General features: G+C 38.0%; 1 protein-coding gene across 5 annotated transcripts in view; it reads right to left on the bottom strand.

The window, feature by feature from the left end:
• Nucleotides 1–393: 393 nt before the first annotated feature.
• The window catches only part of LOC120418851 (TRPL translocation defect protein 14), a 44,271-nt gene continuing 20,696 nt past the window's right edge, over nucleotides 394–23,968 (bottom strand). For 4 of the 5 annotated variants that reach the window (XM_039581374.2, XM_039581379.2, XM_039581381.2 and 1 more), the window contains 5 exons: nucleotides 6,254–6,382; nucleotides 5,841–6,191; nucleotides 5,482–5,777; nucleotides 2,630–2,661; nucleotides 394–2,527 (listed from right to left, as the gene is read on the bottom strand). In XM_039581374.2, the coding sequence (XP_039437308.1) occupies nucleotides 2,278–2,527; nucleotides 2,630–2,661; nucleotides 5,482–5,777; nucleotides 5,841–6,191; nucleotides 6,254–6,382 (1,058 nt within the window). In that variant the 3' untranslated portion in view covers nucleotides 394–2,277. The remainder of the gene's footprint in view (nucleotides 2,528–2,629; nucleotides 2,662–5,481; nucleotides 5,778–5,840; nucleotides 6,192–6,253; nucleotides 6,383–23,968) is intronic. The other variant, XM_039581375.2, reaches the window with a different exon arrangement.

Below are 23,968 nucleotides of genomic sequence, written 5' to 3'. Positions count from 1 at the left end.
AATGTTTTCAAAATCAAAAAAAAAGCTAAAATATTCTCATAAATTGTACAATTTTGTCCAACTTTTTTTTCAAAGGCGGAAATGTTTGAAAAGGGAATGCATCATATTTCCCTTAAACTTATGTAACCCTGAATTGCTAATTGCGTTTAAAAAAACCCCAGATTGACTTGTTGACAAACTCAGTCGTAGATTGCGAGAAGAATGGATCGAGAAAGGTTGATAAGAACTGTTCTAGCGTAAAGATTTAACTGTATTTGAGACACCAGAGAAAGGCACGTTCGGGCAAAAACCACCCTTAACCTTTGAGCGAAGTAATTTTTTAACGAATCAATCGACATTGGAGCTTGTCATCACGAAAATAAAAAAAAAAGTTTTTTTTTTTTCTTTCAGGAGTTATGTATTTATAAGGATCATCATTGCTTTCCAACACAAGTTATGCGCGAAAACTCAGAAAATAGGCTCATATTTTAATATAAAATACATTCATAACAGAGATAGTTGGTATTGTTCTTGTTGTTCCTATGCTTGCTTCACCATTCTTGTGTTTTTTGTATGATTTAGTCCTGAAAAAATAGATTTGCTCTGTCTTTTGCTAGTTTGCGGTGTCAGTACTATCGGTCACTTTGACTAACAGAAAAAAATACGAATTTTGCACTCCTGTACGCGCGCCAATTGGATCAAAATTTTACATTCAAATCAAACAAAGCCTATAAATACATTTTCTGCTGTAAAATTGCTGCTTTAAGTACCAGGACTAGTAGAAAAAATACGCAATAACTCTTTTTCTATATTTTTCTTGTTTTGAATAACCCTTGCATCGTTTCACTCTGATTAAAGCTTCTACTTGTTGTTTTTTTAATCGCCAGAAGTGGTGGCTTCATTCCGGCGATTTTTTTTTTCAAGGAGTAAGACAACATAAAGGAATGGTCGTGCTGTGGTTTGAGATTCTGTAAGGTACTTACAGTTTTGCGAGACAATTGCTTTATGCTGTCTAGTTCCATTAAGTATCAAGATCCTTGCTTAAGTAGCTAGCGCAGTGCACCTTTAAGTAATGTTCTTCTGAAGTTGTTTCAGCTGTTATGAATATACTTTTTACCTGTATAAAACTGCAACGATTGTGTTTATATACCAAGATGTTTAACATTTTCTTCCGTAGGCAATAATTTTGAGCAGACAGAAAAATACAAAGATAACCAATGTATGCTTTTTTCACTATTATTTTTTTTGTATGTGTAAGAGGTAGCTGATCTACGAAATATCAATTTACAATTTACAGTTCACAGGAGGGTAAAACAAATACTAAAATATATAAACATTTGGAGGGAAAGATACTTTGAATGGGTAGTTTTTTTTTTGAATAGTTGAAAATCACATTCGCCTCGACAAAAACAAAACAATTTTAAAAAAATTGAACAGAAACGTTCACAACTAGGGGAATATCGTTACTAGAGGAAGCAAGTGTGGGCGGAGGGTGTGGTTCGAAATTCCTACTCAAATTATGCTTTACCATTGATCATTTTATGCGAGTGTCCATTTGATCTAAACTCACCTTCATCTTGATCTAGAATCGTTGAAAACGAAAAGAAAAGAAAACAGAAATTTGACGGTAATTTTAAGAAATTTGCCAATCACAACTAAGAAAACAGGAACAATTTTGATTAATCTGAAGCAAGCTGGTGGATGTTTGTGTGTCTCACACTTATGACATGATTTTGTAGACAAGTCAAGTGAGCTTGTGTTCGCAACCTGGGTATAATCATGAAGGACTAGGTAGCAATAGTGGTCGGTGATTTGAAAAGATAAATGATTACGTAAAAACTGTCTTGATTGAATACAAATAAGTCACATTACAACAATGTAATGCTCTGTTAAAAAGTTGGTCAAATGCAACAATTTACTCAAACTACACAAGAAAAGGATAAAAAACGGATCTAAATACAATCTGAATACAATAGAATAGAGTGTTCTAAAATATTGGGTTAGCCTTACAATTACAAAAAGGGTTCAGATGAAACGTTTTCGTTATCATGTAAAAAAGAAGATGGTTAGTTGTTTGGATAGGTTCAATTGTGTTCAACACAAGCATGATCGACATGGGGAAAGCATCAGAGTTGTGCTGATTAAAAAAAAGACTCCATTATGCTTTCCCCCACGTACGATAAATAGTTTGATAATCTTATCAAAAAATGCAGGCTTTAGGGGAAACAGAAACAAAAACAGGGCTCAACATTGATCACGTAGAGAAAAATGAGAGAAAGATTGAAAGACACCACAATTCTACTCGTCACCGTCGTCGCCGGGGACAGTGTCGGAGTTGGCACTGTGGCAGCAAACGGTTTTCTTACCGTGAAGCGAATAACAGAACTTTTTCGTATTGCTCCAGTCCTCCTTCAGCGAGAGGTTGAACATGGAGTAGTCCGGATGGCCGGTCACTTCTTTCACGATGTTGAGGAATTTCGGTAGGATGCACTTCAGCTTGTCGCCACTCAGCGAGGTGTACGTTTCCAGCAGGATCAGTCCTTTGCATCTACGGCGAGAGGGTAAGCAGGGGAAAGCGTGTTACGTGATTTACGCTTCGTTGTAAGAAAGGTGCTGCTTTTACATTATACTAAAATATATTGAAGCTTACCTTGGATGCCCCGGTTCCTTGTAGATGTCCATCTGTAAATGAGAAATTGGAATTAAAAAATGTGTATTCATGATGTTGGATTTTTCGAGGTCATTTTATTTGATAATTTGTCATGTCTTTGTCAGTCTTCTACGGAGCCCAAAGGTATACCGATGGCTACTGAAAATTGCACCATTCGATTCGAAATTTATTCAGCAATTTTCTATTAGACTTTCCTTATTTGCGAAATAGATTGCAAAATGCAGAGAATTTGCAAGCAAAATGAGCGCTTCCCAAACACGGACGGGAATGTCAAGTACGAAATTTTAGGGGAAAATCATCCAAGCAACGTATGCGAAAAAGAGGGGAAGTGGTGGACCGACGCAACTATAAAAGAATTTTGCGCTTGTTCTCAAAACACGACCAGAGAACAAAGCTGCAGCTTACAAAGAAGCGCACATTGCCTTTTCGTCAGCCAGTTGTCTCTCCTAGGCTGGACTGTGTGGATCTTTACAGGGAGAGGCGAGGATCAACATTTGTTTTAAAACTAATTTTAAGCCGTCATCATTTTCCAAACTTTTCCAAATAGTTCTATTTATTTATTTACATACAGTCCTAGCATTAACGACGTCGTCTGCCAGCCCGAAATCAACATCGCCAAGTTAAAGTGATTCAGTGGTACAATTTCGGTGTTATGGAAGCCGTTGATGGCAACACTCACCAAAGCAGTGCGATTGAAAGCCAACCGCCTCAAGCGGTTGGAGTTTAAGGGAATAGTGCGACGGTAAACCCAGGACATAGACATTGTTCTCCCGGACTTGCACTCAAGTAGCCGTCATCCAGCCACTGGGGTTCCCGGTTAAAATAGTGTCGCCTGCTAGTGGCATGGAATGACCCCTATATTAGGATGAATCTTGTGCGTCGGTTTTACGAACTGGTAGTCTTTTGGTGGACCATCAACGAGATCACAAAAAAGACGCGTAGTATTTTTAATAAAAACTAAAAAAACACGTTTATTCAGTCGTAAAGATGAATTGATAATGAAACCGGAATCAGGGAATGACATTATTGTTGAATGACATCGGAGAAACTGTCAAACAAGCGCGCGGTTACCAAACAGCCAGTGTTCCCAGGTCGCAACAGTCGGAGAACTTGAAGCTCGAGCTTTGGAGATTCCAGTCAGTAAATAACACTGAAGAGAAGAGAGTTATCTAAGCCCGCTCTCACGCACACTAACACACCATTTGATTTGCTGGTCGGTACAAAATTTAACCTCACTTTTTTTCGTGTACGTACACGCAATACATGCGCACGTAGATAACTCAAGTGGAAGGACGCGTCCGGAATGAATACTCTGGGAATGCTGTGGACCCAGAAAGCAGCGTGAACTGTGTGGAGTAATAATTCATTGCCTATGCATTTGGCCAACGAGGAAGCTTAGGTAACCGTAATGAAACACTCCAACTTTGCTTGTTTGGACGAAATACCAACCCTCACCCATTCTTAAACCGGAAAGCGTGTTAAATATAAACATTGCCATGTGAGCAGGATAGACTGCTTTTTTTTATAAATCCACTTTGTCCCAACCTTGACATATCCACGCAGATCAAGAAGAAAAAAGATGCTTCCGCGGGTCACAACATCTCCTTGCGACACTCAAAACAAATCAATTATGCATAAAACTGCGAAATTTAACTCCAAATTAGTGTACAGTCATCCCACATATTCGGAACACCCACAAATTCGGAACAGTTTTGTGGTAATTTGTCAACAACATGCCAAATGCAGCTTTTCTGTCGACCCTACTATTTTTAGGACCTTCATTTGGACATTCTCTTGCTATTTCACGGGTAAAAGTAGCACTTTTTGAATAAAAAACCTCTTTTCAAGACTATTTTATCCAGAGCAGCAAAACACTGCCTCCAAATTGCCTGTTTCATAATTGTGGAATGTTATTGTGCCTCCCACAATTATGGAACACCTGATTTGCACTGATATTTTTACAAAAAAAGTTATCAGACCAGTTATAAAACATAACTAAGCATAAGTTTTGTTGGTGTAAGTGCCTGAAGTCATTATTTTGTAAAAAATTATGTCTCATGGAGAGAACCAAAGTTTGTTTACATCCGTAAGAAAAAAGTGTTCCGAATTTGTGGATTTCAAGGGTCAAAGTTTTTCTTCAAAAACTTGATATAAAAGTTAAAATTTGCAGTTGTTCGATACAGCATTCGAAAGATCGCAAGAAAAGCTTTAAATGAAGGTAAAAGCGAATCATTAAGTTCAATCATTGATTTACTATGATTTTTTGAACATTGGCCGATCTGTAAACTGTTCCGAATATGAGGGAGGGCTGTAGCTCTATGGGAGTGAGACTTGAGACAAAACACGTCGAAACTACAGGAAATTGTAAACCGTTGCCTACGCAACATCATTCGGGCCATGCTACGAAAGGATATAAAGTCTGATTTACTGAATCGTTTACTGAAATTTCAGTAGATGAAAATTCAGTAAAACTAGACTAGAATCCGCATAAACCACACGAACGGAGCAGACTGTTTTAAAAAGGGTGTGCGAGTTTGAGCAATATGGGTATCGAAATTAATGGTTTTCGATACTAGGAAAGAAAATTTACGTTTCTACAGAAAAGGCCACAATTCAGATTTTGCAGATCCAGCTTTAACATCCTTTTTTTAATTATCCATTGTTCTTTGTTATACTGGACATGTCTGTAACAGAACCACCCGATCTTTTTTTTATGATCAGAAATATTTAATTGCTCTAAAAACTGCTGTCCCTAGTCAGACTGTGGTCCCAATTCATCCCAGGTTACGCTAATCTAGACACCGTGGGTCATCACAAAGTTTTCCACTCACCTGGAAGTACTGATTGTTGACCAGGAAGCAACGACGCTTCTTGTAGATGGTAAAGTGAGCATCATCGCGCTGCGTCAGCATGTTCAGGTAGTCTCGGTGCGTAAGCTGGGTCTTCACCTCGATCGACTGACCGTGCAGATGTGGACGGCGAATCGTGTGGATGTAGCTAAAGTGGCCGTTCTGGCCACGTTTCCGCAACCTAGCCTGCACGCGCGGACCAGCCGACTGCAGATAGTGGTGGACAACTTCAAAGTCCTGGAACGCTGGGAACAGCGAGTCCACCGGCAGCTCCGAAACTGCAAGACGGAAATTGTCATTAATAACCACACTCACTTCACTCGTGTTCACCCCAGCATTACCCAAAAACTTGACCTTCTTGGACGTGGTCAGCAACCGGTCCCCGGTATCGATGCCAAGCTTTTGGCACACGCACTCAATCATACGATTGACCTTGTTTTCGAAATCCGTCGAGTTGTCGATTACATCAAAGTACGGATGGCCGATCCAGGCCGCCGCTGACTTGTAGTCCAACTCTCGCGCCAGGTCGACACCCTCCGAGCGGCACGCGTGATCCTCGGTGGAGTAGAACGCTTCGGCTCCGTTGGCCGCCGACACCATGTGCAGGATGTGATTGTACCGGTTGTCGCGAAGTTCCACCGGGTTCCAGGTGTTGGTCTTCAGCATTCGCTCCCACTTTTCCTTGGAGACGACTGCAATGGACAAAGGTTGTAACACACCCAACTTGTAAGAAGACAAGATAGTAAAGCCATACAAGCACTGGCATCCATCACGCCACGATCGCAGATGATCAGACAGTTCCGCGTGCAGGATCGTCCAAGCTCGAAGAATGTGTTCTCAATTTGGATCATCGTCCGGATCAAGTTCTCCTGGAACTTGTAAGCTGTGTGGAAAAATACAACATACGTTACAATTTGTTTGTTAACTGATTGAGGTATGAAATATCAGTTTTAACATTCAGCAGTCCAAGCATCATGCAATGATTCTTATGAGTAAAATGTATACAATTCTACAATGTTTAGTTACGGGTTTTGTTATATTCTACATCGAATGATTTGCAAGGGAACATAACTAAAATTTGTTAAATGAAGGAAATGTGGGTAAGCATTGTTAAAGGTGTCAAATGTTCTAGACAGATAGCTAGAAAATTGTTTTAAAAATTATCCATTAGTTAACACCACTAATAAGCAAATGAACATTACAACCGCCAGCCGATCATTTCATGCTTAATATTTGTGTGAAATACTTTATAGTCAACCTTTCAAACTGTATTTAACTTATTACACATTTTTTTACCACAACAGTAATTTTCGGCTTTTTTATTTAAAAAAAATGTAGTATGTAGACCTTCAAAAACTTCCCAGCATTTAGCTAGACACAGTGAAAAAAATATTCTAGGCTTATTGAAGTTTTATCTTTTAACGTTTTTGTATGCAACATATTTTATGCCTTAAGATAATTTTAATTTTTTTTTCAATTTAAATTTTTCAGAACATTTGAAATGAGTTTATTAATTTAAAGTATGTAACATAAAAACTGCTACTTATTTTTTAACCAACATTTTTTTTGCAAGCCTCGTAACATTGGCTTATTTTTATTTTATATATGAACCTTTGGAAGTTGGGAGTCACTCGAGAGCGCTAGGGGAGCTGGGGGAAAGACGGCCAGGCGGGATAAGACGGCCACCCCACTGTTTTACTAAGTATACTTATGAATATTAACAAATTGATTAGCAATACTGTTGTTCATGCTAAATAATGCATATGGAGCCACCTTTGCCAAACCTATTGTTTGAAATATTCGCAATTCGCAATTTTCAGTATAAGAACGGGCCTTGACCGATCTTATGCACCAGGTTCCCGACGAACACGCACTGCCCTTACACCTACATCTCACCCTTGCTCTGAGTCAGTACGAGCAACACGCTAGAACACGCTTTGAGTGTTCGTGCCTGGCATGCACACCTTCTTTTCCGGTTACGCATTTTAACTCGGCCGGGGGAGGTACATTACGTAGGGTTTGATGCAAGTATAAGCGCGCCTAACCATTTATAGTGTGCCTATCCACTTTCATTAAAGCAAAAACTGTTTTATTAAAATTCAAAAACTAGGGTAGAGGACCCAGAAATCGCCCACTTTATAGTGGCAATCTAGGAAATTTGATGAGAATTTGATGACAATTTATGGTTTTTGGTTCTATTTGTTGTAGAACGTTGATAAACTATTTGATTTTAAGTTTCCACAAGGTTTTTATCATTTACGTGTTCATTTTTTATAAAATTTTGCGTTTTAATAAAGTGCTCTGAAGAGCCTATTTTCGCCCCCCTAAATCCAATTTTCGCCCACCCTTGGAACCAGTTTTCGCCCACGACAAAAATCAGAAATCAAATGAAATTATGACTCAAAGCTTAGCAAATATGGTCTCCTATTGATACACAACATGTTCCCGAAGCTAAATTTCATTGATGTGCACATATTTTGTCGTACATATTATTAATTGAGGTTCAAAAAATCCTAGGAGCTTTTTTCAGATATCCTGCTTATTTTGAGATTCTCTGTCTATTATAACTACACTATTACATCCTATGGGTCATTTGCTCCCGAATTGACTCAATATAAAACATCGAGTACCTCTTAGTAAAAATATTAAAGCACATGTGTAACTACTTCTCCATCCTCTGCTTAATTTGTTCTCCTATGTACCAGTAAACTTTTACAACATTTGAACCAAAACCCCTTATGAATGAAAGTAATTAAAATGATTATTTAACCTTTAAAAATAATCTAGAATGTTCCAAATATATTTTCAAGCACATTTCGCTGCGATTAGATTCGTTTTTATGGTAAACGAAAACTGGTTCTAGATAAAATCTGAAAACACAATACTAGATTTCGCCCTGGGCGAAAATTGGATCTCATGTTTTTTCATGACCCCAGAAATCGCCCACTTTATTTTATTGAAATAACCTTTGGTAAACGTTTAAAACTGGTAAATCACTAGATTTTCATGAAATTCAGACATACAGTGAACTAATGAATTATTCATTTACATTATTTTCGGACAAAATTATTTGCTTTCCCTCATTAACATTATTACCCGCTGTAGTGTAAATTGACAAAAATATGGCGGCTGCAGTAAGGCTTTTTTTGAAAAGCTTATAAAAACTTAATAAACAATAGAAAATCATTAGGAAAGTTTCAATTAGTACTAAAAATGAATGAATATGTAAACCTGCATAAAAAATTCAACCAAAAAACGGTATGAGTTTGCTAAATACAGATTAAATCCAGTAGGTGGGCGAAAACTGGAGCAGGGCGAAAACTGGGTCCTCTACCCTAGTTGTTATTTTACTGTGTATTGTTTTCTCCTGAAATCTTTCCTAGTGTTGAGTCGTGTTTATATGTTGCTATTTCTTTTGTCGCGGTGTTTTGTTACAATTTGTGGTCCTAAGCATGTTAGAAAGTTTACCAAAAGTACAATATTAATATTTGTGTTAATTCTTTGATCATTCCAAAAATTGAGTAAGGGCTCGAACCTCACTTGTTCTAAAGAAAAGGGTGAAGATGGAAAACAATGGACAGTGAAAGAAAAATATTATTTGAAGAATCAATAGTAAAAGAAAGATAGTAATTTATGAAGTAGATAAAGAAATAAACATAAATAGAGGCAACAAACAAGCTTAGATTGTATAAGGGCAATTTATAGGGCAGATGAAAAATTATTCAAATAGATAAATAAAGATAAACAAAATTGACATCGCTGCCAAATTAAGGGAAAACAGACAGTTTGTTACAGCAGCATCAATTAGTAAATAGAGTGGAAAAGCGTTGAGAAATAAGAGAATCAAGAAAGTAAAATCGAAAACAAATAGACGAATCAGTGAAACAAAATAAACAGAATATAGATGGTAGATAGAGAGCCTGGAGCTTATTAGAGAACGGATATCTCAAACTAAAAGCACCAATCGAAGCACGAGAACTGTCAAACGGAGGTACCAATCGAGCAAAAGACAAAGGATTTTGCTAGATAGGCACCTCCGCTTGACAGCTCCCGCGCCACGAGCTCCAGGCTCTCTAATGGTAGATAAAAACGGAAAGAAGAGAAACCCCGCTGTGCGATGTTTCAGGTACATCCACAGCAGTTGACTCAACATACTGCGAATCAAAACAATACCGTCTACAATCACAAATTACTTCCCTTTCCCACATTGTCGCGCCCCTTTTTTTAGCCGTCTCGAGTCTGACCTGCGGTGGTCAAAGGTTTACGAGCCGTGACCACAGGCTACCAGCTAGGTCATCATGAAAACCTAGCCAACGTGGAGGTAAGAAAATAGGACACTTGCAAGGAACCAGAGCTATACTGTCTTGATCAAGAATGATCTAACAGGACTACGGACGTAGTCAGTCACGCTCCTTCCAGGATGTTCCTCGCCTAAGCGTCAACTGAAGAGGTATCATCAGCATCATTCGCCCTTGGCCTGCAAACCTATTGTTTGAAATAGTATAAAAATAACCTAAAATAAACAAATAATTTTTCAACTTGAAACTGGCTGTAATTTTCATGACTACAACTTAGGCAATTTTGTTAACTAACAATATGTATTCCTTTCTTTAAATATTTTTTCATGTTAAATTGAAGTTTTTCCTAGATTATGTCCCTCGGAAAAGTTTAAAAAATGCGATGAGCTATTTGCAAAAAATACTTAAAAAAAAGTTAATTGGGGGTAAGACGGCCACCAGTAATTTGTAAATTTAATTTGATATACCGATATCAGGGGTGACATTGGGTCTGGGGGTGAGATTCGGTCATACAAATTTCAGCATTTTTGTATGACCCAATCTCACCTCAGACCCAATTTCACCCCTGATGACCGTAGGTTATATTTTTGAAGATTTTTTGACTATTGAGACATATTTGTAGATAAGGAAAACATTTTCAGTAAAACTATCAATTTTTAACGAAAATGCTGTTAACTACCGGTTCGACAATATTACTTACTGTGATATACGATATACCTTTCATAAAAATCGCTAATTTAATATTGTTTACATAAATTTGATATAGGTACTTATTTTGGTGGCTGACAACTATAAAGTCAACTTCGTTCTTCAAAAATTATATGAGACTTCTCCCTTAGGGTGGCCATCTTACCCCTATCTCCCCTTCTCATCTTTAACTTCAAAATGAAATATCTCGATGACAAGGCAATGTTTCAACTTGATTCAATCTGCACTGCGTTATGTAGAATGTTGCATCCGTATTGGTCAATTCAGTGTCTAATAATAACTTTAAACGAAAAAAAAACTCGACTTTGGGTCAATTTGGCAAAGATTAGCACAAGTGAAGCAAAGTAAGGAACTTTTAAGTAGACAAGGAACGATTTTGAAATAAAATTCAAACGGTTGCAAATACTGCAAAACTGAAAGGGTCGGGCATTGGGCAAATAGATGATTTTTTAATTAAACTTTACTCAAATAGTTTAATTAAAAAATCATCCATTTGGGAAACTTCACAGAAAGAGGGGATAAAACAGATGGTGAATAACTCGAATCGTTCAGTATGGTATGTCCACGCATCCTTCTTCCCCATGTTGATATTCCATTGGACAGGTTCGTTCAATCTGAATCTGCGGATAATGTAACGCAGAAGGTCTGGCCGCGTCAATGAGTGTAATATATTTCGGGGGTGCTCGAAACTACTGCAGTAATGAATATTGACAGAGGAAAGAACATGGGGCGTTATTGAACCTTTCTTCGGACTGATTGCACTTGTGTTCGATTTGATGAGATTAGATTGTTATTACGCGATTGTCAAAAACGTCAGCACATTTTTTTAATTTGATGTCTTGAAAATATTTAATTTTATTGAAAAGTAATTTACAGAATATACGGAAAAATGGTTAAAAAATATTTTCTTAAGGGGTTACATACATGTAGAAAATCGATTTAAGCTCTAAATTTTGCCATGCGCAAAGCGGGCTGTCAAACTTTGTTGGCGTTTTTCTCTAAACCCCGAGCCTCGATATCTCGAGATGGGATGGACCAAATTAACTGAAATTTGAGGTGAAGACTCTCAAGATATATCCCGTGTACATGACGAAGCCCAATTTTTCAAATCTGCTTAAAAAACAAAAATTAAAAACTAACGGTTTTATATATGAAAAACACAGAAATATTTTTATCTTTTTTTTGAAATAAAGTTTTTTTTTAAAAATCGGCCTTCGTCATGCACACGGGACTGATTAAACGAGTCTTCATCAAAATTTTGAGCCGATTTGGTCAAGACTGTGTTGAGAAATCGTGGCACCCGTTTTTTGAAACTGCTAACTTAAAAAAAAAATGAAAAAGATATGCGTCTCACCTCGCGACGCCCCAGGCGCCATTTGAATTTGCTGGGGTCGATTTTTCGAAAAAATGCCAAACTTTGAAGGCCTGTACCAAGCTCTAGGATGCTCCAAACTTCAATGTCATATATACCAAAATATGCGCAAGGAACTGGCCTACACGTTAGTGATGCGCTTTGGTGGCCAAAGTGCCTCAAAAATAGACATTTTTGTAAAAATTTATTTTCACCGGTAAAATCCCATTTAAAATTTAAGGGCGGAGCGCCAGCTCCTGTTACGTCCAATCAAGCTCATATTTTGGATTTGGGCTCATTATGCCCACCGGAACCAGCTGCCCGCCAAAAAGTAATTTTTGTTACATCCTAATGTAACCCCTTAAAAGTAAACGATTACGCAATTTGAATCATTTTTATTTTCTATTTTGGTTATTATTTATTTTTTAGTTAAATGAAAAAATAAAGGGGGGGAGGGGTAGAGTTGGAAGACAAATCATTTGATACAGTTTGTATTGGCTTTTACAGAAATTGTTTAAATAAAAACAATCAAAAACCTATTTTTGCCAACCCAACTCTCTGCCTTCCTAAGCAGGGATAAACACATGGTCACATGTGTTTACAAACACATCACCCCGTCATAATCGTGTGATGTGATGTGGTGTGTACGGAAGACATAATAACAGCTAAGATAACCATTATCACCCTCCAGAACTGGACAACCGAATGTGAACGATTGCTGCTGATAGAAGCTCACGAGTGTGCGCGCCCAGTTTAGCCCGATGACGACACACCTTTTCGCGATCGCCAGCTAATTCCAGCAAAAAAAAGCAAACTGATAATGAAACTGGCTGAAATCTCCTCTGACCGTCGTAACAGCACAAAACGGAAAGCGAATTCTAAACATCTAAACATCGCTCGCCCTACGTGGTGATGAAGATTACGATTTTGTTTTTGATACTTTTCATATCGCGTGGAAATATTTTACACAACTAAATCATTGAGTCGTTTAACAGGTGTGAACCGGTTTTCTAAGATTTTTTAAAGTGCTTGCTGAAATAGAACTAATTACAGGCATTGCATTGTCTGAGGATGAAAAATGTCACGTGATTTGTGAGGCATGTTAAAAATTGTGCCAAATTATCCAAATCTCTTCAACTGTCTAAATCTCAATCTTGCCAAATCTGTAAAATTGACTTAAACCAGATTTTTAAAATAAATTTTATATATGACCAAGGCCTAATCGAAACATCAAATAACAACATTTTTTCAATGTTCCATCAACCCTTTTTAAAAGTTCCTCCACAAAAGCGACGACGTCAAACTGACAAAGTTCTCGTGCGGTGGCAAAGATTGTGTTCCTAGTGTTCAACCCATCTGTGCTGAAGACGTTCGTTAGACAAGGGTACGTGAATGAAGAAGCTCATTTCTATTTTTAAGCAAATCGTATTTTCCTCCCCAAGATGCATACACACAGATAGACGCTACGAAAACTTAGCGAGCGGCGCAGTTCGCGAATTTTCCGCTGATTTGGGAGCACACTAGGGTGACAACTTAACTGCCCCTGATCGCATAAATGTCCCATATGCATTTTCAGCGATTTCGAGTTTTTGATGCAGTTTGGTTCAAAATCGTGTGCTCTTTCAAAAGAGCCTATAACATCCAGTACTTTGTTCCAGAAATCAGGAGGAAATCCAGTTTTTTCGCGAAAACTTAACACATAGCCTTATGTATGGGACAAACTTCAAATGCGTTTTTCTTAGCTTGCTGTTTTTGCATATGGGACATTTATGCGAACATGGGCGTTTGAAAATTTAAACAGAAATCGAAAAGTACGACCATTTATTTTTTTAAGAACTGAAGTGGATTGATTCAGAAATATTCATTTAATAGATGCTGACAGAAAATATCACCCTACATTATTGCTTAACTTTTAATCATCATTGATAAAGATAAAAAGTAGGTAGACATACACATATGTATCTTTCCAAGGCATCCTAAGTTAAGTTTGACCGTCGCGTTTTGCAGAAGAAATTCTCGGGAGGCTTGGCTTGATGGCTGTTACGTCGTTTCACGAAGGAAGCTTATCTTTGATTTTGACCTTTGATACCATGAAGCAGCTAATGTTGATGTTTGTTTAGTTTATCATTTGAAAAATAAACTCATGCTATTAATATTTGCTATATATATATATATATATATATTTAGAACAAAAAAATGCAAAGCCTTTACTGCTTATATTCGCAAAAAACAGCTAAGGCAATTTTCAAAAAAACAGCAAGGCAATTTTGCCCCTTACATGTGGCTACGTGTTAAGTTTACGCGAAAAAAAGCTTCATTTCATGTGTTTTTTGCCTTCCTCACCTCACTAAGGAAAGGCTATTAGGTTTTACAGCGTGACGTCACGAGCGCACACGCACACACATTTTTACAGAGACACACGTGCAAAAAATGTAAACAGTGCAGCCAAGCTGTCAAATTTCTAACCTAAAAACCGAGTCGGCGTAAAACCTAATTAGGTTTTACGCCGTGACGTCATTTGACAGCTCGTGTGCACTGTTTACATGGTCTTCGTCGATTGTCGACGAATTTCCCCGAACAAAATCAACGACCGCATCGAACTGTGCTAAGTCCATGTAAACAGTGCACTCCTTCTAGCCTCCAAATCGAGTCGGCGTAAAACCTAATAAAATCACTATAAAAATGAACTTCTTAAATAGGCCTCGTAGACCCACCTTCACGCATACATATCGACTCAGAATCAAATTCTGAGCAAATGTCTGTGTGTGTGGATGGACGTAGATTTTTTTTTTCTTTTCTCGGAACTGGCTTGACCGATTTTGTCCGGATCTGTGTTTTTAGATCCGTCTACAGGTCCTATAGGTCATATTTTCATACCATTATGTTTAGTAAAGTACTTCAAAAGTTATGCTAAAAAAACGATTTTGACTTAAGTTCGCAAGATTGTAAAAAGGGTAGTTTTTGTAAAAAAAAAGCCGCCATGCACTTAATTTTTAGAAAGGACCTTTCCAACGAGTCCAAAACATTGAAGATCTGATAACCCTATCAAAAGTTATTAGCACTTAAGTGTTATTTATACACTTTTTAGAGGCCGGATCTCAGATATTTTGGTGAAAACTTTGCCCAGATTTCTCATGCAACCTACACCCAACCAGCGGTCGCATAATTGTGATACATGGCGGCATGAAAGTATATCAGAATCTGCATGAAATCTGTCCTCATGCATTTTTTGCGATATAGGGGTATGGCATTTTTGCCCGTTAACGACAATTATCGACATTACCGACGGCTGATTGATTGTATTTCAAAAAAAACTCAACAGAACGAGGATTGAACCATCAACTTCTAGGTGGCTGATCCGACACGCTACCACCGCGCCATGGACGATTGAAGAATTGTGAGGGTCAGAGCGCGAACATATTGTTCTCTCTGGAGTGTTGCTCGGGGACGTGCCAGAATAGGGACGTGGCGTTACATCGTGCTGCCATCTGGTTTTTTAAGTGCAAGAGTGGAAAAGTGCTGAGTCATCGTCTAAAAATAGACGGCGTCCTATCTCGCCCAGCAAAATGAAGTCGATAAAGTAGTCGGTTTCGATGAGAAAAAGTGGAAAACGTGGTCTAAAAATAGCGACGCCATCCCCCTATTATATGTGTTGGTGAGAACTGCAGATCCCTGAAATGTTTACACGCGGGCAAAAATGATCTACGGGCTTGCTACAAAAAATGTTATAAAATGTGACATTTTCTGCAGCAGTCCACTGCTGCAGATTTTGAGATATATTTTCCCAGGTAATCAGAAAACCTTTCCAACGCGTCCAAAAACATTGAAGATCTGACAATCCTATCAAAACTTATTAGCAGCAAGTGTAATTTATGCACTTTTTAAAGCCGGAACTGATGATATATTGATGAAAACCGTTGTCCGGATCTTTTATGCGACCTATCTTTGGATAGGTAATTAAAAAACCTTTTCAACGAGCACGAATCGGATTGGAGTTTTGACTACCCTATCATAAGTTGTAAGTACATAAGTGGCCTGCAATATGAAGATCTGACTACCCAATCTAGTGGTATGAATAATCAGTTAAATTGATAAAACACTGAAAAACACCGCCCTTTTGTGTCTATTTTGGATAGCACCCTCTAAATGTGAGGAAGGCACCACCAACGTTTTTTTTCTGAAAGTACACATGATTGTGAACCAAACTGCATTATTAACTCAAACATGAAGAAAATGCATATGGGACATACATACTAATAGGAAAAGTTTACATTTAAAATGTATTTAAAGAAAAACTTACGATTAAAATTTGTATTGGCCTAGTATTATATCATGAAGCATAAAAATATATTTATACTACATATTATTACAAACAGTTACCAAAAAAATAGTCACTGGAACTACTCTTCAGTTTTGATAACATCGATGCCTCTGTGCTCTCTTGTTCTTAGCTTGCTGGTTTTCCTACCTAGTTAGCATAAGAGAGCACAGAGGCATCAACATGTTAACTTTTTCGTATATCGTACATTGTACACAGTAAAACATGTAGTAATATTACATCTGGGAATAATTACAGATGTGAGCAATTCTCTACGAAATCGTTTTTTTTTTTCTTAAATTTTAATTTTTGTACTTAAGTGAAATTTTGATAAAGTGCACCGTTTTCAAGTTAAATCCATTTTTAGGTGACTTTTTTGAAAATAGTCGCAGTTTTTCAGTTTTCAAAATTTTTAAACCAAGACTAACATTTCAAAAGAGCCAAACATTCAATATTACGCCCTTTTAAAATGTTAGTCTTGGTTGAAAAAAATTGAAAATATTTTTTTCGAAGAGATCGGAAAATTTCACGAATGTTTTATATTTTAACATTGAAAATCGAACCATTAGTTGCTGAGATATCGACATTAGAAAATGGTGTGTTGTTTGGTTGTTTGGGTGAAACTTAGAAAACATCAATTTTCCTATTTTTAAACCTTTGCATGGCAATAACTCAGCAACTAAAGGTCGTATCAACAAATTCCGAAGAAGCAAAATAAAAAGAATTTTCTTAGCTTTTCGAAAATATTTTTTTCAAAAGTGGGCAAACATGTGAACTAATTTTAAAAAATGAAAACTGCGACTATTTTCAAAAAAGTCACCTTAAATTGGCTATAACCTGAAAACGGTGCACTTTATCAAAATTTCACTAAAGTACTTTTTGATTGATTGCAAATTTAATTTTACGTCGAAAAATGAAGTTAAAATTTTTTTGCGACCAATTTTTCGATTTAAAAAAAAAATCAGTATTGATTCAAAAATTCATAACTCGCACAAAGATTTTTTGCACAGACTGGAAATTTCTGAAAAGTTGGTATTTGATGTCCTCTAAAACATATCAAAAAATTAAAAATAGTGTTTTTTTGCAAATCAAGTTTTAGCATGAGCATGAGCATGAGCATGAGCATGGTTGACTGCCAATGAGCTGCTACTCCGTTATTGACGGATCAGCTGAAGTTACACAATGAACCAACAGATGATTAGTGGGAGCTAATCATCCTCACTGTATAACCCCTGAAGATCTCTGCTTCAAGTCAATACCGGCGCCCCCCCAAGGAGATGCAGTTCAACAAAGGTAGGAATGTTAGTCCGATAGTTGAAGTTGCAGACTCATCAGACACAGAGTTTGTCGCTCTATACCTGTTGACACCGCATGAGACCGTTGAATCCACAGCATCTCCTTCAAGCATCACGGGAAGTGGGGGAATTGTGTTAGTAGGGGAAGGAAAGGGAAGGTCAGGATTCATCTTGGTAGATGATATGACCAGAAAGTGAAACATAATCGTTGCCTTCCGAGCTACGACGCTATAAGAAGGACTTTTCACAACTTACCGCCGGCGTGCCATCCGAGCAACGATGCTATAGGAAGGACTTTCAAAATTAAATGTTATTGTATTTATCGATTTATTCGGCGACGTGCAATTTTAAATAGATCAGGGAAACATAATCGTTGCCTTCTGAGCTACGACGCTATGAGAAGGACTTATCAATTCCTCAATCGCGATTTTTCACATCTACCGCCGTCGTGCCATCCGAGCAACGATGCTATGGGAAGGACTTTCAAAATTAAATGTTATTGTATTTATCGATTTATTCGGCGACGTGCAATTTTAAATAGATCAGGGAAACATAATCGTTGCCTTCCGAGCTACGACGCTATGAGAAGGACTTATCAATTCCTCAATCGCGATTTTTCACTTCTACCGCCGTCGTGCCATCCGAGCAACGATGCTATGGGAAGGACTTTCAAAATTAAATGTTATTGTATTTATCGATTTATTCGGCGACGTGCAATTTTAAATAGATCAGGGAAACATAATCGTTGCCTTCCGAGCTACGACGCTATGAGAAGGACTTATCAATTCCTCAATCGCGATTTTTCACTTCTACCGCCGTCGTGCCATCCGAGCAACGATGCTATGGGAAGGGCTTCCAAAACTAAATGAAAGTGAATATACACACGACGACGTGAATCCCTTTTTCAATGAAATCCAGAAATCTCCACAACTTTCTCGCGGATTCTCGCGCGCGACGTCACACACCGATCCCCCCGACGAACACCACACGACTAATGGCCCAACTTCCAAGGCCTTGACGCGAACTTCTTTTCAATGATTCCAGAATCTTCCACCACTTTCTCGCGGATTCTCGCGCGCGACGTCACACACCGATCCCCCCGACGAACACCACACGACTGATGGCCCAACTTCTAAGGCCTCGACGCGAACTTCTTTTCAATGGTTCCAGAATCTTCCACCACTTTCTCGCGGATTCTCGCGCGCGACGTCACACACCGATCCCCCCGACGAACACCACACGACTGATGGCCCAACTTCTAAGGCCTCGACGCGAACTTCTTTTCAATGAATTCCAGAAATCTTCACAACTTTCTCGCGGATTCTCGCGCGCGACGTCACACACCGATCCCCCCGACGAACACCACACGACTGATGGCCCAACTTCCAAGGCCTTGACGCGAACTTCTTTTCAATGATTCCAGAATCTTCCACCACTTTCTCGCGGATTCTCGCGCGTGACGTCACACACCGATCCCCCCGATGAACACCACACGACTGATGGCCCAACTTCTAAGGCCTCGACGCGAACTTCTTTTCAATGGTTCCAGAATCTTCCACCACTTTCTCGCGGATTCTCGCGCGCGACGTCACACACCGATCCCCCCGACGAACACCACACGACTGATGGCCCAACTTCCAAGGCCTCGACGCGAACTTCTTTTCAATGGTTCCAGAATCTTCCACCACTTTCTCGCGGATTCTCGCGCGCGACGTCACACACCGATCCCCCCGACGAACACCACACGACTGATGGCCCAACTTCTAAGGCCTCGACGCGAACTTCTTTTCAATGAATTCCAGAAATCTTCACAACTTTCTCGCGGATTCTCGCGCGCGACGTCACACACCGATCCCCCCGACGAACACCACACGACTCTTTTTTTGCAAATCAAGTTTTAGTGACAAAAAGTTAAATTAAAAATCACCAATTTTTTTACCGTGTATCTTTTTTTTCCAGTGTAGTCCGTATCCATACCTACAACTTTGCCGAAGACACCAAATCGATCAAAAAATTCCTTCAAAAGATACAGATTTTTTAATTCATTTTTGTATCATTTTTGTATCATTTTTGTATCATTTTTGTATCATCATCATTTGTATGGAAAATTATATGGGTAATTCTCCGCCAACTCACACAGCAGTTGCCCCGACCCCTCTTCGATTTGCGTGAAACTTTTTCCTAAGGGGTAACTTTTGTCCCTGATCACGAATCCGAGGTCCGTTTTTTGATATCTCGTGACGGAGGGGCGGTACGACCCCTTCCATTTTTGAACATGTGAAAAAAGAGGTGTTTTTCAATAATTTGCAACCTGAAACGGTGATGAGATAGAAATTTGGTGTCAAAGGGACTTTTGTGTAAAATTAGACGCCCGATTTGATGGCGTACTCAGAATTCCGAATAAACGTATTTTTCATCGAAAAAAACACTAAAAAAGTTTTAAAAAATCTCCCATTTTCCGTTACTCGACTGTAAAAGTTTTTGGAAAATGTCATTTTATGGGAAATTTAATTTAATGAAAACACCTCTTTTTTCGCATGTTCAAAAATGGAAGGGGTCGTACCGCCCCTCCGTCACGAGATATCAAAAAACGGACCTCGGTTTCGTGATCAGGGACAAAAGTTACCCCTTAGGACAAAGTTTCACGCAAATCGAAGAGGGGTCGGGGCAACTTTTCCCGATTTCGTGTGAGTTGGTAGAGAATTACCCATATGGACAAACTAATGATGCAAAATGGCTTCTTTGGGCATACCGAAGGCACCAAAAAAGTTTCAGTCGGATTAAAAAATACAAAAAAATAGAATGACCGAAATCTGGGAGAACTGCTCATGTGTAAAAAAGTATGTAATTTTACATGATGAATTGATAAAATTTGCATCAGTTTCTGTTGGATTAAACAATTTTACCCATTGTTTAGGGTAACATTAATTGAAACAGATGTAAAATAATGTGTACTTACTAGAGTTTCATTACTCATTACTCCATCTACATTCACTTTTTTCTTTTTCTCGTAACTACCTGAACGGCAGTCATTTTGAACAACTTTTCTGCCGTTCTACGCATAATTGTCCCATTTCATTTGTGGAAGATTTTCACTTTTTAACATTTTTAAGTTCAGTTTGACGTATACTTTTCGAAAAACCCATAAAATCTAGTACTTTGTTTGGAAACTCATCAAAAACAACACCAAGTCTGTTTGTCCCATCGTCACATTTCTACGCATAATTGTCCCACCAAGTATTTTCTCCCCCGGAATCAATAGTTTTACGAAGCATATTGTCGTGTTTACCTATTGTATAGCAAGAGGATCACACATATTAGTGATAAACTGCTAACTAGGGCAATTAGGGACCCACGGGACAATTATGCATAGAAACACAGAAGTCGGTCGAAAAATTTCAATCGCGTTTTTCTCAGTTGCCCTTTTTTGAACATGGGACAGTTATGCGTAGAACGGCAGTTGACACCATAAAATAGTTACAGTCCAGACTCGATTACACTGACCTACAAAAACTGACAAAAATGATTGCGCAGGCTGAACTTTGGCTGAACTCGAGGGGAAGCATGAAATTTGGGGTCCCCAAAAACGCGTGCACTTTTAATTTTGCAAAAATATTTAGACAGGGCTGAACCATTCGGTCCTGTCTAGTTGTTGGTCAGTGTTACCACGGACCTCGTAAAAATTTCACTTCGGATAATCGAATCAAACGTTGTTTTAATTTTGATGGTCGAGCTTAAGTATGAGCAATAAACTTTTCTAAAATGATTTGGAATTTTCAAATTCAAGATGGCGGTGATAACATATTTAAAATGCATTTTTACATTTAAAAAGCAATACAATATTCCTAATTCCTGACTAAAATGGGCTCGCAGAACTTGAATTTTATGTTAAAAATAAGAAATTAAGAAATTGTCGAAGTCCCGTACAAACCTTAGGATTACCGAGTAATCGAGTCTGGACTGTATAATTTTGTTTTACAGATCTTTGGAAAAGTTAAAGAAATAACTAAAATCATCAAACCCAACCTTTTTATAAATTGAAGAGTTCTCCTTTCGAAATAATTTGTATAGTTCAAAACTGATTTGAAAATGTTTTTTTAGCAAACTTTTTGATCGAAGCACGTCTAGAGAAAAGATTGGCTTTTTATGCATAAGTTTATATCATATGTTCAGCTACATGTTAAATATTGGCATCTGGTAAAATTTCTCTCCTCCTTTTAAGTAAATTTTTCACAATTCTGACAAACACCGGTTTAAGAAATAATTACGCAGACTGTGTTGATAGTTGACGACGATAGGTTGGGCAGATCTGGCTTTAAAAGTTTAATATTAAATTTTCTTTCTAATATTGATACGCTTGTCTAAAGGAGACAAAAGTTTAAAACTAGCCAACTTGAACGCGGTCAGTGAAAAGCAGTGCGAACGTTATTTTTATCCCACGCAGCTGTGTTTTGATTCTACCGAATGTTAGTAAATTATCACAGCGCTTAACGTCACATGAACTGCATCTCTAGAATAAAGCAGTTGTTAAACAGACTGGTTGAAAAATGCGAAATGTGAACCTTCTGCAACAACAAGGCAGAATTGCAGGCGTCGGTGGCGTGAACTGCCTCCGGTTTCATAAGACTCCAATTTATTAAACAACTATGACAGATTGAATAGCAAAATAATTGTATTCAATTACTGTTCTTTCCCCCCACCCCACTGATAGCGGCAGTAGTAGCAGCCAGCAGGGCATCACACTATACTTGTAATTGCTCAATCATTGAACACTGTTTTGCGTGGGAACCTTTTTGCCTAGGCTCACGTGCAGCGTCGCGCGCGCTTTTCCGCAAGCCACCAGCAGCGCACCACAGCAGGGGTAAACACTTGAAGAAATGGGAACCCGGATGAACGAGGATGATTTAGTGACCATAAAGAAACATTAAATTACTTTTTGGGAAATGTTGACGATTTGTCAAATTGTTGGTTCGAAAATATGGTGGTGATGTTTTCACAAATAGTTAGTATTTGCAAAATTGTTAATTTAAATTTTAAATGGTGCTAGAATTTGATCATATTCTTGAACATAAATTTATTATTTGACAGATTCTCTTAATTTTTTTTTCGAAAAAAATAAGTTGATGTGTTTTTAAGGGAATTTGAAAAAAAAAACTAGGAATTACATATGTTTAAGAACTTTTATTATCATTTATATATATTTTTGCCTTCCATCTTGAACCTTTTGCGAATATTTCTATACTATTTATGAAATAATTTCTTTCAATTCCTCTATTTTTCAAAAATGCTGTTTTAAGCCTTATTTTTTAATCTACGTGAAGTTTATACATAATTTTAGTTAAATACATAGTTTCATCGCACCCTATCGATACGTACTTTGACAATGTGTTGTTGATTTGAACTAGGTACAAACAATTATTCACGTCTACTTTTGCTTTCAAAAATCGTTCTTCCACAGATGGTGCAATTGTGCAAGTTTCAACAGGTCTAAACAAAAAATAATATTTCTCACCGTCACTTAAAATTGTATGAATTCTGCCAAAAAATATTTCAAATTCCTCTTCAATACTAAAAAAACAATCATTATTCGGTCTTTTTTCATTTCGTTTTCCTGACCAAGTTGACTTAAAGAACGGTTTGAAAATAAAGTTATTAAACTTCAATCTGGACAAAACAAAAAATTCTCTAACGTTGTTATATTTGTTAATCACGGATTCGTCAATAACAAATTTTTGAGTTGTAGTTCTAGTATCAATGGAATTGATCAAGTTCACCTTTTTGCAGAATTCTGAAACTTTTGGATCGATGGACAAGTTATCATAATTGTTAATTTTGAATTGCATTACACAACGTTTTGCAACGTTTTGTTTTTAATTCCAACCGCACTCGGATGATTACGATCGTTCGATAACTAACGTGAATGATTTTATTTCATCAGCTATCAGTAGGGGAACAGCATCTAACGTCGTCGATCTAACTCCATCGCGCCACTAATGTTGCCATATCAGCACTCTGACGTTCAATTACAGCTCATAAAAGCATTTTAAAGTGAAATCGAGTGATAAATTGCTCCATAAGAACTGAGCAAGCAGTTTTATAAAATAAGTTGTTTGAAAAGTGGAAATCATCAAAGTGGATGGAGTTAGGAGCGAGTGTTTAACCTGCCAAACATACGAGAATTTCCCTAACGAGCTATTTATCACTCAATTCCAGTTGAAAAATGATGAGATGTAATTGAATGTCAAAGTGTTGATAAGCCAACATTAGAGGCATTCTGTAGTCAGTCATCGACAAACAGCCGACCAGCTTCGGACATGGCCCTTTGCGCGTAGCAGCACCGTCGTTTCTCCTTGGAATTCACCGAGGCTCCACCCTATAGGGTGATCCGATGGTCTGGGCGTCGTCCTGGTTCCAGTCATCGAATTGGATCATCTTCAGGCTAACAGCACCAGTAACGGCCGTAACAGCCGCGGCAGCAGCCAGAGCAGCTTCCTCACCC

The sequence above is a fragment of the Culex pipiens genome, chromosome 3, assembly GCF_016801865.2.
Source record: "Culex pipiens pallens isolate TS chromosome 3, TS_CPP_V2, whole genome shotgun sequence".
In the NCBI taxonomy this organism is placed as follows: domain Eukaryota; kingdom Metazoa; phylum Arthropoda; class Insecta; order Diptera; family Culicidae; genus Culex; species Culex pipiens.
Note: the sequence above shows the minus strand (reverse complement) of the source record. Positions and strands in the feature narration are given on the sequence as shown.